Here is an 18,340-nt window from a genome sequence, read left to right on the forward strand (position 1 = left end):
AACAGAAGCAATTAGTTTTCCAGTTTGGCATGTTTTAATTGTTACTAAGTGTTTAATGTAAAATTAAAACAAACTAGGAATTAGCCTGAAGTTGGTTGTATCTAGGTATTAAAGTTTACAATCTGACACAAAATAAGTGAATGTGTGGTTTATTGCTTTAATAAAATGTAATACAGCTGCATTCAACTGGTAGCACCAAGAAATGATTACAACAGTTAAAAATTACAGTTGATAAAGTGGTAGAGCTATGAGAAATCAAGTTCTAAAATTGTAAAAAGGTTTAGGTTTAGGTTAAAAACTTGAACAAAAAACCATTTCATTTAACAATCATAGCTATAGCATGCCACTTGCTCAAACTGCTGCCTTAAATAAATAAAAATATTTAACTTTATCACTACTGAGGTGCAAACAAGGGAAAATGTTAGCACTAGGCAACCTACATTGTAACATTTAGGCAAGAACTAGCTGTGGAAGGATTATTGTGACATTCAAGCAAGATATTTCTGATTGCACAATTAATTTCTCTACTCAGAGAACTATTTAAATAAGGTTCACAATCCTTGTTCTGTTTTTTTATTTGGGTATAGGGGAAAAAACCAAAGCTGATTTTAAAAAAAAAAAGTGAAATCCAAGGGCAGATAGATTGCATAATATTGATTAATACTAACCCTGCATTATTAGGGGGAAAATGGTGATTACATCATAATCAAGGCACAATTTTCAATTGCTGCCTTATGTTTCCTATTTTAACACTATCAATTTTATCCAGTTTGTTTTCTGTTCCTAATTTATTTAACATTTCATGAAGTTATCTCTCCTTGGAAAGATGTCTAAAATTTAGAGGTAGGTAAGGCAGTGTTTCTGCTGGAACACAACAGAAGAGTAAATAAAAAGACTATTGGTAAATACAATAAAATGTTTAAAATGACAAGCAGATTGATAAATACTTGATTAATGTAAATAAATAAACTTAAATGAATAGCTATTACACCATTTGATTACAATGCATGTAATAATGTAAAAGCAAAACTTGATAATATATAAAAGCATATTACCTTAAGTTGTTTGACATATTCTAGTTTTGTACATGTCTAACATTTGATTATATGCAAATAGGTAACCACAAAATGTAACACTAATAATATAAAAAGTGAACGTTTTAATATAAATAAATACGGATACATCTGTATCAAACATGAATAGTGTAATATTGTTCCTTGTATATTTAGTCTTGCACCTGGCAGTGCCTGAAGAGGTGGGATGATTAAATATCAGGGGATCATTTTGCTGGTGTGAAGACAGACTGATACACAGGTGAGATAACCTGATTGAGTTACCCCCTGACCTAGTTAGGGAAGTAGAGCAGCTCCACAGGTGAGGCGACCTGAAAACAGGTTACCTGGAACCCAGATAGTGAGGAAATCAACAGAGATACCCTGTCAAGAATATACATGCACAGATTCACTCTGTGCACTTTTTACCAAATATGAGGTCAAACTATTAGAGACAATTGAGTCATTGACTGAAATGTTTTAAGCAAGCTACACAAAAAAAACCAACTTGTATTAATGTCAATTAAACAGCATAGAGACTCAATGCAGATATAGTAGGGTAATAAATGTAAGTATTCACAACCTCTCAATTAATTTAACAGGGAAAGTTAACAGCTTTTTTTTCTCAAGTTCCAGCTCAGGGTATTCCATGCACTCTAAATCTATACAAGCAAGTGTACTCCTTGTTGCCATGGTTATTGCGGATTCTGAGCTCTATATGTTGATATACTCCAGGATTGAGATTCTGAAATAAAGGATTTTGTATGACATATTAATAAGTAATTTCCCATTTTTAAGAAAAATATTAAGAAAAAACAAACCACAGTAGAAACAAAAATTTTTGTCATTACCTGAATAGGAAATAACTGGATAGGATTCCCTGAGTCTTCGTAAGTGTAATTTCCCAAATTTACACCTTGTACATCACTCTCTGAATTTAGGCCCTACAAAAGCAATGCAAACAAAATAGAATTTAAAAAAAAAAAAAAAATCATTACACTAAATTCATATTAAAAATAAAATTAAACGGTTCCTTTCTTTTAGCAGGTTATAAACATAAATTAAACAAAATTGCAATAAAAGCTAGTTTATTATTTTATAAAATGAACACTAACAAAAACTGTGAACTCCTTAGGCGCACTGCTGATGTCTCCCTTAGGTGCCAAGGTGCGAGGTATATGCTCCATAGTAAAGGCTGTTGGTTGGATAGGGTGGGACAACTGCAGGACCAAGTAGCCAGAATTTCCCTTAAAAGCCCAGCACTCGCCAGGATGAACATTAGGCTAAAAAAACAAAATTGGTTAAAAAAACAATGTGTAATTGATTAAAAAACAAAAAACAAAGCTACTATTTCATGCATACAATTAAGAGTGTGTGACACTTGCATGTATTACATACACAGTAAGAAATTTTAGAATATACAACATAAATATTACTAATGATCTTAATAATTCCAGACCTCTATAATTTATACAGGAAAGGTGTGAGATTTCTCACTTTGAGCTTAAGGCTAATTTACTTTTAAAATATATGAAACCAAGTCTGACTACAAAATAATATATTTCAACATAAATAAATTAAAATGCTTTGCACTCAACCAACCTGAATAACAGTGCGAGGTGAATTAGAAGTGTACCAAAGCGGTATTCCAAAAATGCTGACTAGAGCTGTCTGTTTATAAAATGTTTCTGAACACCTGACACTCAAAACACTACCACCTAAACATTTGGATTAGAAATTGTGTGAGTTAGGTCAATAGGCTTAGAAAGCTGTTTCTAAATGGTTGATGTCAGAAAGCATATTTTTCAACCAAAATTGAAAATTTTAATTTTATACATTTGAGAAATAAGTACAAAATGACTTTTTGTTTTATTAAGGCTATAAATGTTCAAACAAATAATTACTAGTAATGTAATAGTAATTTAGCTAGAACTACTTTTAGTTTGGATTAGTAGAGTCAGGGTGTTGTGGTTATAGGGGATGTTATATTATTTAATATAAATAAACCACATTTACCGCTTTCGTGTATTTTATCATAGACAACAATAGTTGTGACTTTCATTATTTAACTTTCCCTGGCCACTCTGGATGACTTCAAGGTTGTTTTTTTTAATATTCGAATTGATAAGAAAATTCTTAACGGCTTTTCAACAACTTATATTCAATACAAAAATATGAAAATGAGTGTAATTTAATTTTTAAAATTATAACTATAATTTTATCGCCATATTTTTTTAAAGATTTAAAAAAAAATGTTTAGTATGATTACATAGACTTTTCACACCTATTCAACTAATATAAAGGACTTAAGCAAAGTATATTATTAAATTATATGCAACAAAACATTACCAGCAGATTCTAAAGCAAAGTCCGGCATTCCAACACGATCAGCACTAAATTTCATGAGAGCATCATCAATTATAGATTTGATTTTCTGTTACAAAAACAGGAGGTAAAGATTAATGTAAATTCAAAGAAAACTTCTGGACCATCTGACATATTGTAAGATGTCAACAAAACAAAGTAACAAACCATTTCATCCACTTCAACAGGAATTCCATTGCTAGAAGCAACATCTCTGTCTGCCAAGAGTACTTTCAATTGCTCCAATATCTGTTGAGTAACTTGTTCCATCTCCGCTCTCTCAACAAAGTCTGTTCTATTTATCATTGCAAGTAAACTGGCTAACTGGTTCTCATGTGCACCAAGCTGTTTAGAAAATTTTTAAACCAAATGATTTAGTTTTTTATAGCAAGTTTATAAAATATGAATACATTTTTTTTTAAATTTAAAAAGCTAAAGACAACGGCTTACGAAAAGAATTATGCTAATGGCTCATTAGACCTAAGGTACTAAAGACTGTGAGAGATACAAAATATGAGCAACAGATATCTTTTCACAGAATTCCAAAATTACTAATAACACAGAATTGAAAATTGCATTATTAGAAAACTAATTTTGTTTTACTGACTAGAGCAGTACCTGAGATAAGATGGAAATAACCTCAGCATGTATGAGTGAACTGTTCTTACAGCAGCTACTCAACATGGCAGTCAGCGCAGCATTTTTGGAGGACAGGCTTTTCACCTCCTCTGCCAGATCCTGCAGTTTCAGTCGCAGGGCTTCATGTGATGACAGCCAACCAGCTTCCTGTTTCTTAAAGTCCATGCCAGAGCTGTAGGAAGAAGAGAGTCTTAGATCTCAATAGAGAAACTAATCAGGGCTGTGAGAAATGTAGATCAAAATCTTATGACTTAATAGAAACAATAATCAGCGCCATACAAAATATAGAACATATAGCCTTAGATTTTAATACAGAAACTAATCAGAGTTAATATGGAGTTGTGGAGAATACAAAGTCTTAGATCTCATGAAACATACAAAATCTTAGATCTTGATAGAGGAAGTAACACAATTTGATAATCTGCTTAAAATTCATAGATTGATCTAGACAGACACTAGCATAAGTTAAAATCAAGGTTCCATATATATGATAGTCCTTTTAGGAATATAAACAAAATGTAGCAAAGGTTACTTACCTCTCTAGAGTAGCTAAAAGTTGGTCCAACTGATCCTTTAGAGCCTAGGATGATATAAATCTTTGTTATTTTGTAATCTTTGAAATTCCATAACAATTTAAAATCAATAGTTCGAGGAGTTTTACTTTTTTCATAATTTCGATGGATGAAAATAAATCACCAATAATTTTGTAATTAAGTAAGTAAATCATCCCTCTGTCTGACTTGGTGATCCACAATGCAAAATTTTAAGCAATATGTGTATGGTGGGATTATGTGGTCAGCACTATGCTTGGCCATCTTTACTTTTCTAAATTCAATTTAGGTACCCATCAGTGCTTAAAAATTAAATCCCCTTTTCGAACCTGACGGTCCATGGGTATGTGAAGTAAAGTTCACCTGCAAGGGGAAAACACCAAGACTCTTAGTTTAGCAATCATGTACTCAATATCTTGACCACATTTTCTATTGATCTAAAACTGAAATAGTATTTAGAAAAGAATAAAATTAACATAGGAAGTATCAGAAAGTATAGGTTAGTTTATAACAAAAGTAAATAAACATAAGTATGTTGCTATATTGTTTAATTTGAGTAGATAGTTTCCACAGCCATGGCTTTTACTCATTTGTTTATTTTTTTAAAAATGTTACCAAGTTTTCATCTATCATAAATGTGAACGCAGCTTAATGAAGAGGAGAATGAATCAGAAAAATATTTTCAATTACAATTTATATGTTGTTTCTTAATCTTGTTGCTTCTTTGGTGAGATTAATTAAAAGAGAACTAAATTCATTTATATACAGTCTTATTATAGAGTTGTAGGCTATCTAACAGTTAATAACAGTTAAAAATGAACATGTAATAACAAACCTGCTGAGACTTGTCAGATGAGCTGAACTTATCATCCAAATTGCTGAATTTCACATCTAATGATTTAGTATCTCCCTCAACCAGCAACTGCTCAAACAACAAAAATAACATAAAAAGCTAAAGTAACTCCTTCAACATTTTCTAAAAATCATTACTAAAATTATAACCGCCACAAAAACTCAAGTATGTTTAAAAAACACAATTAGGATCACAGACCTTAAGAGATTTGATTCTGTCTTCCAACTCGGCCATAAAGGCTTTCCGTTGATTGGCCAGCAAAGTCTGGACTAAAACTTCAACTTGTTCTTGTGTCATCCCTACTGGTCTGTCATCTTTTTGTTTTGCAGCCATTTGGACAAACATCTGTTGCATGTACTGGGTAATAAAAGTCATATTGACCTGCTCAGATGAGGTCGTGGCTGGAATTACCACTGGTGGCTCCACTGGCTGGATAAAACAATAACAGTAAACAGTTGCCATAATTATGCCATACTTAAAGGTGGTTATGGGATATAGAGCCATAAATTGAGTAATTGAAAATACTTTTTGATAATGCATAAGAATCTGTTGTGTTCACCAATGAGTTATAGTTATTAGCAAATCATCCATATCATATACTTGTCTAAAAGAAAATTGAAAATTTAATCCCTTAGCTAGATAATGCATGTAACTGAATTCAAACCACATTATGTGATAAGTAAACTCACCTGATATGACTGACCAGGTGAGATTGCTGAGAGATGAGACCAGAAAATTGGCATAAGATCAGATCTACCACCTTCATACAGCACATGAGAATAGTAGCCTGTGGGTACATGGAATCAAGTCCATTCAAATGTTATCAACTGTAAAAGTAAGTAAAGTTTCCCTTTCTAACCTGACGGTCTATGGGGCAAGTGTTACTTGTTCACTTGTTTCTGTGACCTCGGCATATGAAGAGATAGTGTGGTCAGCACTATGCCCAGCTGCCTTTATTTTCCCTAACGTGAGTTAGGTACCCATCAGAGTTGGGTGGACTCAGGGATGGTCTACTGACTTCAACCTGGATTCGAACTCGAGACTTACGGGTTAGCAGTCCAGCTCTCTACTGCTAGACCACTCCGTCCCAGGTTATCAACTGTAGTTCAAACTAAAAATTTGAAATTAGCATTCATCCTTGTTTATTATGACTTACCTCCAAGTAATAAAAATGGTAACAGTAATAACAGGGGACAGCAGCAGAAACACCAATTTCTCCTGTGGACCAAAAACATAATGTTTGAATTAAGTAATAAAACTAAACATCATTAATTAGTAAATTATGTCAAAACCATTTTTACCCTACTGTATAGACAAGCTAAGGGAAAACACTTTTATAAAAATCGATGACTATTTTTTCTAAAAATTATTTACTAGAAATAAACCACAATTTAAAAATTAAACAGAATGTGACAAGGAAATAAGATATTTTATGGTGGATACAATTAATGAACAAAACTAAGTAAATTTAATTCTTAGAATTCATTTGTATTGTAACTGTAGTTCATTACTTATTTGAGAAGAACTCAAAACAAAACTGAAAGCAATAAGATGTTACATCAACAAGTGTATGTGATCAAAATTATTGGATATCTCTGAGTACTAAAAAACTAATTATAAGACATACTGACCTCCTTTTGGCTTCAATATCCCACACAATCAGGGTGGCTGCATGATGGACAACCCAAGTTAAAAGGTCTGTAATTTTGGTTACTGTCCATCTGCCTGCGCCGACTAATACAGAAGAGCTCTTGCTGATGGTTTTAGCACCAGTGGAGCCTGCTGTTGTTACAGTTGTGGTAACAGCGCTTGAAATGAGTGAGTAAAACCAAGTGAGTAGCCACCATGATCTTCTGTTGTTCAAAGTGTTGGTCAGTGTGGTTGTCGTCTGCTGCACATGTGACCCCTGGGATCTTTTATTCATGTGTGTGTCTGTAAAATCCACATCTGAAATTGAGGATTCAGAGAATAAGTGACCAATTACAAAAGAAAAATTGTTTAACTAAAAGAAAGTTTAAATCAAGAAACAGGGATTAGTTTGTCGTATTAGATGAAGTAAAGGTAATCCTTACTTTAAAATTTATACTAAATTTCTATACAAAATGTAAACCAATCTGAATATCGTCCATTGACAAAGAAACCATACATATTGTATACTGCAAACAAGTGTATATTTTATATAAAAGTATACAGGAAAAAAAACTACACATTTGCACAGGAGTTTACAAGTAGTTTTATACAAATTTATAGACATCCCATGTCCACAAGAAATGAACTCAAACAGGGGTGGACTGGGTAGAATCCTGATGATCCATGAAGAATGGTGCAGTAATATTAGAAAATTTAAGCCATATATGGCTGCTTCTATTATTTTCTAGGGCCACTTAAATACTCAAGTCCACCCTTAACATAGGTATAGAGACATATAAGAATACATACAGAACACATATAGACATGATAAATCCACCAATACTCTACATAAGTCCATAGACTTGATAAATCACTTTAAAATATCATGCTAATATTTACCTGAGAAATCTTCATCTGAGTCCAAACCTGAAAGACACATAATTAGATAACAAGTGCAGAGATTCAAATAAAAAATAAAGATAGAAATTCTAGGTGAAGACAAGATCCAGATTAGAAAAAATTGTAGATAAAAAATTGGCTAACAGGACCTTAGTACAAAGAAATACAAATACAAAGTAGCTTTTATATCAAATAAAATAGGTAAATATTGGATGAGTTGCTTATCAGGCTTATCTGTATGAAGATAATTATATCTTTACTATTAAGTTAATCTTTTCAAGTAGCCAAATCCCTCCACCAATATTTTTTTGTTTTACAACTCAAATGGATGAATTCTAGAAGATAATGCTGTTTGATGTAACCTTTTCAAACATTGTGTTGTACTGGTGTTGACAAGTAAGATGTTGTTTTTTAGCTAAACAAGACCAATGTTTAAAAAAAAAAATTTGTATGAAAGAAGTAATAGATAGTTTAACAACACTCTCCTAGATCAAGTTTTATGCAGAGCAATTCAGGTTAATCACATTTAAAAAAAAAATTTTTTACAGTGAGTTTAAAACTTAATTCAGCTGTATTTTAAAACCCGATTTGGTGGTAATAACTAAAACCTAAAAAAAACCCAAAATTCTAAGGCAAAAAAAAATAAAGAGCTGGACAGTGCTTTAATTTACTTTCATGGAAGGCACTGGCAAACCCGTCTACAAAAAATTGCTAATGAGGTTGTCTCCCACAAATTCAAATTTTTTAGATACACATGATAAAAATTAGTTCTTTATTGTGCTGGCATGTAAGACGAAATTCCATATGATTACAATATTATGAGGGGGGTAAAAAGGTTATTATAAGAGTCCACTAATTCAGTAAAAAGTAAACTACAGCAAAAAATACAAGGATATAATCATCTGTACCACTTACCAAAGAAATGCTTTAATTTATACTGCTGCTTCTGTTTCTTTTCAGTCTGCAGCTCATCTGCTCTAAGTTTGGACTCGTAATTTTTATCCACTTTTGAGGTTCTCTTGGAAGTAGATGGTGCATCAAGTGAACTGATTTTATCCCAGTCATGCATGACCTCTGACCTTCTATTTGTATCATGTTCTCCTTTTTTGGCTGCATCCTCATTTAGAATTTCTTCATACGTGGTTGTGGTGGTGGTAGTAACAGTGGTTACAGTTTTGTTGGTGTTTTGATTCTCAAAGTCCTCTAGCTCAATTTGAGAAGATCTGCCTTTTCTTTGGTGAGCAGAGCGGATGAAATTACTATCTGCTTTAGAAGTGGATGCCACCTCAGATGCTAGCCTGCCTTCAGAATGTTTCATTTGGTGAGTAGAACGGAGCATGTTACTGGCTCCACCAGAAGTGGATGGTGTCTCAGATGCTAGTCTGCCTTCTAAGCGTTTCACACCTTTAATGTGACTCCCAGAGCGCAGGAGCATGCCGTCATAGTAGTGATCATTAGCTGATAGAAAACAAAAGGATTTATTTCTTTTTTTAATAATGATTAGGGATTCAAAATAAATTTTTATACATAATAAGGTATATATTAAATAGCAAAAACAAGCCTTACAGTAATATAGACAGTGTTAATGGTAAATCTAGTTTTGATTTTTATGAAATATATTCTGCAATTACAATTTATATTGCTGATTAAGGTTTTTAAATAAATGAAATTAATTCAACAATAGAGTTTAAGATAAAGTGTAAGATAAGTTTAAGGTGTGTGAAAAAGTAATGAACATCTTGTACTTGATATTTGATGACCAGCATGTGGTGTCATAGGCGTTGAGGTAAAAATCAAATGTTTATTTTTGGATCGTCTGTTTTGTTGCATGTTTTGTTGCACCGGTTGCTCCAGGAATACCTGTGATAAAGTTCAAGAGATTTTTTTTTGACTGAACCATCAGCTGTATAACATGAGTAGTTCAAAGTCTCTGCACACCTCATTTCTACACTAGTAGATAAAGATTTTAAAAATTTTAATTATTTAAAATATTATAATGAAAGATGTACATTGAGAAACAAAGCAATTACCTCTGTATGTGTTTTGCTACTCTCTGACACAAAAAACTGACTTGACGAGTCTGAATCATCATCTTCACTTAAGAACGACGTGTTCATAGCTCGAATCTTGCGCCGTGACATGTTTGGACTGATGTATTTGGTTTTGCTTAGGTATTTTGGGCTGTATGTGGCTCTAAATAAATTTTGTTTAAAATTTATTTTAAAAAAATAAATAAGACAATGACTTTTAATTCTAAATTCACTCAACCAAATATTAAATTTAATCTATTTTGATATATAATATTATGATTTATACATAATGTACTATCATTTCAAAGAAAAGATAAATGGACTTACGTTCTCACATAAGTATAGTCTGTTTTTGGTAATCTAATGGACGAAAGTAAAACATGTTCAGGTAATTAGACAGGCATTGCTAAACTCACAAATAGTAAAAGTATATAAAAATGCTTGCACAACTTTTATCAAACATCTGTCAAGGGTAAAAACTTAAATATTAGCACCAATTCCATCACATTATTTAATAAGGAAGGAATAGCACCTGAGTTATTTCTGTTTACATTAGAGTTTAAGAGGACAATAAAATTACACTTTTATGATGTCATTCAAGATTTATGCCAATCAGTATAGTAATATGTAAGTGTGCTATCTAGTAATTTAATGCCTAGCATCAATTCTTTGATTTTTCTTCAAATTGTGTTATGAAAACTTGTATATAATCTGGTTTAGCTAGCTTTCAAAAACTGTAACTTTGTATGTTTTATTGGCAAAATTAGTGTGCTTATTCGTAAAGAATTGAATATAACAATTACTTTTAGACATTAAAAAATATTATCATTATGTGAAAACAGAAAATATTTTACTAAAAAACGTGTTAAGAGAATTAACAGAACTGGCATTGAAATGTGTTAGGCAGTTTCAGTAAAATTAAATTTGGTTTAATAATGATATATTTGAAAGATATACATCTTTCAAAAATATTTAGTTATGCTGTAATATACTAATAGATCAACATGCTGTTTTGTTTATACTACTATATTAATGAGATACAAATCTGAGAGACAATTGAAGTTGGAAATTTAATTTAAAACTGTCAACCACAAAAAGATTTCTTTAATTATTGATTATTATTATTTAATTATTATGTTTTAGTGTGCAGGCAACGTTTTAAACTGTTTACATTAATAGGCTTTAAATTTGAAGATATATTGCTGGTTTGAGTTTAGTATTTGTACATATTATCAAAGTTAATGTTTTAAAATAGTAGATTTTTAAAAAATATTTATAGAACAATCTTTCAACCCATCATAACCTTCCACCCAGACAGGATAAGATCAAGGAAGGATGAGCGTAGTGTTAACAACTTTTTCTGGAAAATGTGACTGCCACAGAAACAAAATAAAAACTTTTAAAAGAAAACTGTGCAGGTGAATGGATTGATTATAATTAAACTTCTGGAGAAAACTTGCTAAAAACTGCCATACAATATGAATTAATATACAGCCATCAATGGGATTGTAGTACAGGAAATTTATTAAGGGGAAATAAAATTTGAAGAAAAACAGTAGAGAGTTGAGAAAATATGGTCAGATATTCTAGCAGGATCAGGATTGTAATAAAGTGAAAAGAAGACAAATCTATTTTTATGTCATCATTTCACAATGCATTTGTGCCTCAAGACTTGAAGCTGATTACTACTTAAAATTTCTACTTCTTTTGACAAATATCAATTTGCATAACATAGTAATAGCGATTTGTATGTGTACACTCCCTAGAATTTAGAATTTGACAGTTACATTAATATTAATTGAAATAGTTTTTAAGCTAAGAAAATCAATTTTAAAAAGCATATTAAAAAAAAGTTTTTAAAACATAAAATTTTTTTTTACATTAAATTGAGCAAGCCCCCAGCAAAGCTTTGTTAAAGAACATCATATCTGGGTTAAAAAACATACAGCAAATATATCATCAACTTTAGTATAATAAAAATAGTTTTCAATTGTTATACAAATATGTAAAAAAGTTAATATCTTTTGTTTCTAGTTAATTTAAAAAAATAATTTCACTTTTAATAATTAGCACCAAGCAATGATAAATAGAACATGCTAAATGATAGTTACAGTTACATTGATAAACGATGCTGCTACATAAGCAATTCATAATGCAAATTGACAAAGAGAATATTTGTGTTTTTGTGTGTATATAATAATGTTATAATTTCAACATATTAATCAGCCCAAAATTCCAAATTTGCATTAAAATCTTCTTGTAATTCTGGAATGAAAGAAAAGTAAAAGCAATTCTATATGGTATTTCGTTCCTTCCATTTACCTGAATTTGCTTGAAATCTTGTTTTAATATCTAAATTAAACAAAATTATTTTTAAGTGGATATTATGCGGACAACAAATTGGTTTTTTATTCAATTAATAATTATCTGTTTTGTGGTTGTTACAATTAGATTATAGAATTATAATATACATTTTTGCATGATAAAAGGCAAATATTTTTTTTAAATAACAGGGTTGCAGGTTATTTATTGTATAAACTCAGTTAATTTTTCTGGCTGTATACATTTCATAGAGCTAGCTCATCGACTCCTGATAATTACAACTACAAGGTTCTCATTGCTTAGATCCTTGTAATTAAGTGATGTAATTTTTAACTCACATGTCATCTATCTCATCACATAGTAGCTCTTCAATGCTGCCATTTAAATCAGATGAGAAGGATGCATGCAGCTGTTCATTGAAGTCTCTTTTTTCTCTTGAGGTTAAACCTGAAGGTACCACTTGAGGAGAGAGCCTGGGTAGGAAGAAAATAGTTTTACTGTGTAAAATGTAAAACAGTAGTTAATAGAGTTGATTGTGCTACTCATTTAATTTTTAAATTTCATATTTTAAATGTTCACTGTATTAGGTTATTAGTCATACCTTCTTCAACTTAGCCTAACTTATTTGGGGTGTTATAAAAGCAATGATAGAGCAATGCAATACATTATCAGTAGAAATATCAGTGAGCTGAATGAGGTTGTTTCTTGCTGGAAATGCTCGACTTACTTAGTTAACATTAACTCAGTCTCTGAAAGCAATATTGGCTAAAACATCTTGAACGATAAATTAATATTGAATTAATATTCATTGAATTAATAATGAATCAATGAGTTAATAAAATATTCATTGAATATGACTTCCACTTCCAGCATTTGTGTGCCTACTACTAGTACTACTGTGACAGTGACTGCTGTGCCAATATTTTTGTTAAACACCTAGTTTTAAAAGACCTGGAGTCTACCTGACCAATTTTCAATTTAGCAATTTATTAAATATATAATTATTTATTAATTAGTATTACTATTACTAGACTAGAATTAGTCATTAGTTGAATTACAGAATTAGATCTACCTACCTGTGACTCAGGCTGTGACAGTGATGATGTGGAGTTAGAATATTTTTTGTTGTTGACCTCTGTGAAGTTCTGATTACTTCTTCAATTTCTAGATCTAGATCTCTATCTAACTGAGATGTTTGGTAACTACCACTACCAGGTGAAAAGTGCTTCGATTTCGGCTTCACGTTTATTGACGATCTTTTACGCTTTTCCATACTAAAATTAGAGATTTCTTTGCGTAATTCACAGGACTTGAACAGCACAACACATTCATACCGGCGCCGGTACTTAATATATTAAAGTTATTGTTGTAAATTGTAAATGGTTGTATTTTCTTGTTACTCTTGTTACGTCTTGTAGATTCTAATACTTGTGTAGTGTAAACTGTAAATGTAACGTAACCAAGCCAAGCAAGCACTGAAGCAGTCCAAACGCCAAACACACAGTGACAGTCAAGTGGGCAAAAAGTGATTTGAATTTGATTGATGAACTAGATAGTAGATATCTAGAATTAGCTAGCTAGATAGATCTAATGACTAATATCTATTCTAAATTGTAGATCTAATTATCACAATAAAAATGCATAATTATTAGAACATAATATATAGATCTAAATATATTATTAGAGTTAGTCTAGTAGAGTATTTTAAAAGTCTAAGTTTTTAAATATTTTTTTTTAATCCAGGAAGCATCTACTTTTTAAAATCAATCCAACCAGCAATATTTACAACTGTTCTGTCTATCTGCTACCAAATATGAAAGAAATGACTCTGCTCAGTAGTTTTGTTAACTGACCCTCGTCCTTGATGGTAGAATCTAGTTTCCAGATATTAAGTTTTAAATTTATGATGACTGATGTTACTTAAAAAAATGCTAAAAATTATGTTATTTTACTTTTAATGCTCGAAAATTATGATGCGCTTTTTAATATCTACATTGACATTATTATAGTTATAGACTTATACTATACTATACTATAACAGTATAGTATATACTAGTATATAAGTACTATACTATTATTATACATACTCTTACATACAGTTAACTATAGTATAGTTTGGTAATCTCGTTTTAGGTAGGCCTACGTAAAATCGCCCGGGACTAGTAATGTGAAAAACAGGCGATTCCTTAAATTTTAATAATTATTTCACATTTTGAGGAGGATTTATGTTTTAAATAATACAAAAATGTTTCATTTATGTACGTGTTTTTAAACAATTGAATTAAAACTTTTCAGTAATAAATGAAGACTAGCAATGTTTCCAACAGATGAAACCATGCTTATTTACTATAGCAGCCATCTTGTTTATTTTTTTATTGTAAACTTATAGCGTGAGATTCAGGGGGAAGCCACTCTAACTTACAGATGGCCGCTTTTTATATACAAATCCTGCTCGCAAACACTAACACTGCTGATTAAAGTTAATTTCTTGCCTATATTGTCATATTGATATATTAAGCCATTGATTTAGGGTTATTATTCATTTATCTATAATATTTGACACAAATATATCACATATACTTCCATTAAAGCCTTGACAATGCGGTAACTTTTTCGTACATTACTAGCTGCGGGCGATTTTATGTACCTAAAACGATAATTGTCTATACTATAGTACTAGTACTTTATAATAGGAATAGGGCCTATATATTTATATTATTAATATTTAATTAAAATATTAATATATTAATATACTCTAACCATTAATATAGTTATACTATTATTTATACCATTATAGTTAACTTTATAGTATAGTAACAATAGGCCTACAATTCAAATAATCTCAAATCACTAGACCTAGTTTAGTCTAGATCTAGTAGACACTAGCCCTAAGACTGATAATTTTTGTGTTTTGTAATTACAGATGGCAAATAGCACAAGGCGTACAGTTCTTTCTTTATACAAACAAATTCTTCGGCTCTCAAAGTCATGGACATCAATATCAGGCCTGCAAGAAGACACACTGGCTGAAAGATCTTACATAAGAAAAGAGGCGCAACAACTTTTTAAGCAAAATAAATGGGTATATATTTTTATAACGAGCTGACCCGCGCCGTAAGCATACGCCGCTATTTAGTTGTTTTATTTGCTACTTTTCAGTAATTCATAATTTGTGAATTCGACACTACCCTCTCCCCCCCCCCTCCCTTCCGCTCCCCTCCATGAAAGCGGCCGTCTGTGACGACAGTTTACAGGCGACAATGAAAAGATCAAGGAGAACTTGGTTTCAAGTAGTTTAAAAGCTGAATTATCTGCCCCTAATAGCCGTCACATTGTAAACATTAGGGGTGAACTACAGCTTACCAGACTGGTGGGGTGTGGGTGGTAGCGATAAGCCTAGAGAGCGGGGAAGGAATGGCTAAGTCCTTACTTAACTTGGTGGTGTCTTGTATTGTCCCCACATAGAGAATTATATATATAGATGTATGCCTATATAGTATACAGTAGGTCTACATGTATTTCAATTATTAGCCTTATTTAGCCTTATTGACTTAAAACTTTTGTTTTTAAAAAGGAGAGGCATCATAGCTATATTATTATTAGAATGGATTTACTTGGGATGACTTGTTTGTGTCAATCAAACTGAATCCTTTTAAAATTCATACGAGTGATAAGGCCTTAATTTACTTTATGGTATGCCTCTGCTAAGATCTTTAGGCCAGCTCAGCTTATAACCTCAAAAATTATTGTTTAATAGGAAAAATCAGAAGTTGCAGTCAGAGAATTTATAAGAGAAGCAGAGACAAGAATAGGATTAGGTAAGTTTTTGACAGTTGTTGAACATAATATATATATTATTGGCTTTTGCCCTCAGTTAGATGTTTCGTTTGCAACTCAGTAATGTAAGATGAATAAACAGGCAGGTCTTTAAATCTTATTCCACAATGATAGATTTCATCCACTTTTGTGATGGCATGCTTTAGCTAACCCAAAAGCCATGAGTGTGGTACGGGCTCGATACCCTAACTGCACTTCTTATCCAAACCAAGTCGTGCAATGAACTTGGGGAGGAAGCAAATACCTGTCAGAAACTAGGCAGACAATCATTAATGTGAGAAATGCTCAATTGGTCATCCTGTGCAGTCTGCCTGGACAAAGAACATTGATTGAGCTGGTTATCCCAATATAAAAGATAGACACATCATATAGACTGTACTATCCACATTTTTTATGAAAAGGAGAAGAGAATTAAAATACTACTGTCTATTTTTGTGCTCATATTTTTAATAAATCATGAAAACAGTTTGATGTAAATTTTTGCAACATGATTAGCAGGTATTAAAAATGTTGCAATGTAAATTATATTTGGTTCTTCTCTTTTTTACTTACATTATATTCAAGTCATTTGTGTAGAGTAATTTTGTAATTTGTTTTTTAAAAACCAGTACTTCAACTTGAGACATTAATACTGGATATAACTTATAACAATATATCATTAAAGTTTGAGCTAGCATATTAAATTTGATCATTCATCCTAATTTTAAAATGTTCTTTTAATTTAGCTGAGCATTACGGCATACCTTACCCTAGAATGGTAAGCATTTTTAAAAAATATTTTAAAAATCTTTGTTTAAAATATTTTAAAATAAAAAAAAAATAGAAAAATTATTTTTAATCTATTTACACAAATTATTTTAAATTTATTCTAGAGTCACATGTATTATTTATGATTAAAGTTAATTTATCTATTTATTCTAAAAAGAAATTATATTTTAATCAAACCATGCTTATAATCTTAATTTATACAAAACTGATGTCACAGTTGCTTATAAAAATACTATTAAAGCTATATTTCAACCATTTAAAATATATCATTTCCTTCTTTGCAGGTCAATAGTCCACAAAACATGCTTCCTCCACATGTTGCAAAAAAGTACAAGAAAGATAATACATTTTTGAGTCAAGCTACACCGATATATCTCAAATCTTATGATAAAAGTAAAACAGACAGATAGCAATTATAAAGCAAACTTTCTGTATCAAGGTTCACAGTTTATATATGTTAGTAAATTTTCATAAACATAATTTATATGGTATTTTAGAACTATTGTGTTATTGTAAATAAACTGTTTGCATCTGTGATGTTTTTTTGTCATAATTCTGATCAAGTATTTTACTTACAGTGAGGGCATTAATGACTTAATACATGCAATGTAAGCATCCTAAATTATTTTGATCAAACAGTATCATTTGGGAAATATTCACATCACAAGTAGTTTTATTTTTACAATGGAAATTCATGTATTTTAATAACCTGATGACCCTTGATCAATCTTCTTTCCCTTCAACAATTAGTTGTTTTAACTCATTCATGCTGTTCTGTATACTCAAGAACTAAAGCTGTATACAGTATACACTTTTGGCAGATGTAAGAAGTTTTCTTTCATGATAAAGTAGTATCCCTAATAGACAAAGCTAGTATTAAGACCAAGACATGCACAATTATTGGGACTAAATTAGTTTCCCAGCTAAACCCATTAGTTGAAGCTGAGTGATTTTATTAATTATCTGATCAACAAAATGGTGTTAACTTTCAGTGATTTGGCAATACTTGAATTCCTTTGACCTCCTTTATCAGAGGCGTTGCAACCCTTCCCGGTGCCCGGGGACAAACTTTAGATTTGCAACCCCCCCTCAAGCATTCAAATTATTTTTCCAACCCATTTTGGCGCCCCCTAAGGTCAAATTTCTGTTATTGTCATTTATCATTTTGTGAAAACACATTTTTTGCATTTAAAAAGGGTATTTTTTAAGCTGGAGTTCAACAGTTATAATTCACAATTTTAAAATACATTTTAAATAAAAATTAAGAACATTGATCTGTAAACCTGGATTTGCTAAAATTTTCAGTGCTTAATGGTGTTTAGCATTGTTTTCTGTTTAATTAATCTAGATCTAGCTAGTGAACAGTTGCTGTAGCAATGCATTATTAACTTACTT

General features: G+C 31.2%; 2 protein-coding genes across 6 annotated transcripts in view; one reads left to right on the forward strand and one right to left on the reverse strand.

Annotated features, from left to right (window-relative positions):
- Window positions 1-17,477, forward strand: part of LOC131941710 (LYR motif-containing protein 1) — a 29,857-nt gene extending 12,380 nt beyond the window's left edge. Inside the window, exons 1-5 of one of the 4 annotated variants that reach the window (XM_059301152.1) lie at window positions 9,196-9,309; window positions 15,264-15,422; window positions 16,098-16,158; window positions 16,903-16,934; window positions 17,230-17,477. In XM_059301152.1, the coding sequence (XP_059157135.1) occupies window positions 9,298-9,309; window positions 15,264-15,422; window positions 16,098-16,158; window positions 16,903-16,934; window positions 17,230-17,355 (390 nt within the window). In that variant the 5' untranslated portion in view covers window positions 9,196-9,297 and the 3' untranslated portion in view covers window positions 17,356-17,477. Of the gene's footprint in view, window positions 1-9,195; window positions 9,310-14,082; window positions 14,208-14,379; window positions 14,404-15,263; window positions 15,423-16,097; window positions 16,159-16,902; window positions 16,935-17,229 lie in introns of those variants that run through there. The other 3 variants (XM_059301153.1, XM_059301154.1, XM_059301151.1) reach the window with 3 other exon arrangements.
- LOC131941708 (SUN domain-containing protein 1) lies at window positions 137-14,711 on the reverse strand. 2 transcript variants are annotated; one of them, XM_059301144.1, is made up of 21 exons: window positions 14,603-14,711; window positions 13,417-13,888; window positions 12,679-12,813; window positions 10,346-10,378; window positions 10,019-10,181; window positions 9,734-9,848; window positions 8,904-9,446; window positions 7,989-8,015; window positions 7,091-7,406; window positions 6,616-6,677; window positions 6,149-6,246; window positions 5,658-5,888; window positions 5,442-5,528; window positions 4,592-4,635; window positions 4,035-4,227; window positions 3,585-3,761; window positions 3,402-3,486; window positions 2,655-2,770; window positions 2,168-2,335; window positions 1,904-1,996; window positions 137-1,797 (listed from the first exon to the last, which is right to left on the reverse strand). In XM_059301144.1, the coding sequence occupies exons 2-21, from the start codon at window positions 13,611-13,613 to the stop codon at window positions 1,690-1,692; spliced, it is 2,991 nt and encodes a 996-aa protein (XP_059157127.1). In that variant the 5' UTR covers window positions 13,614-13,888; window positions 14,603-14,711; the 3' UTR covers window positions 137-1,689. The 2 variants fall into 2 exon arrangements, with proteins under 2 accessions (XP_059157127.1, XP_059157128.1); XM_059301145.1 differs by lacking the exons at window positions 13,417-13,888; window positions 14,603-14,711 and adding an exon at window positions 12,341-12,370 and having other exon boundaries at window positions 12,679-12,778.
- Window positions 17,478-18,340: the final 863 nt, after the last annotated feature.

Source organism: Physella acuta, unplaced genomic scaffold (assembly GCF_028476545.2).
Source record: "Physella acuta isolate Inbredline_101_S28 unplaced genomic scaffold, ASM2847654v3 ptg000370l, whole genome shotgun sequence".
Lineage (NCBI taxonomy): Eukaryota > Metazoa > Mollusca > Gastropoda > Physidae > Physella > Physella acuta.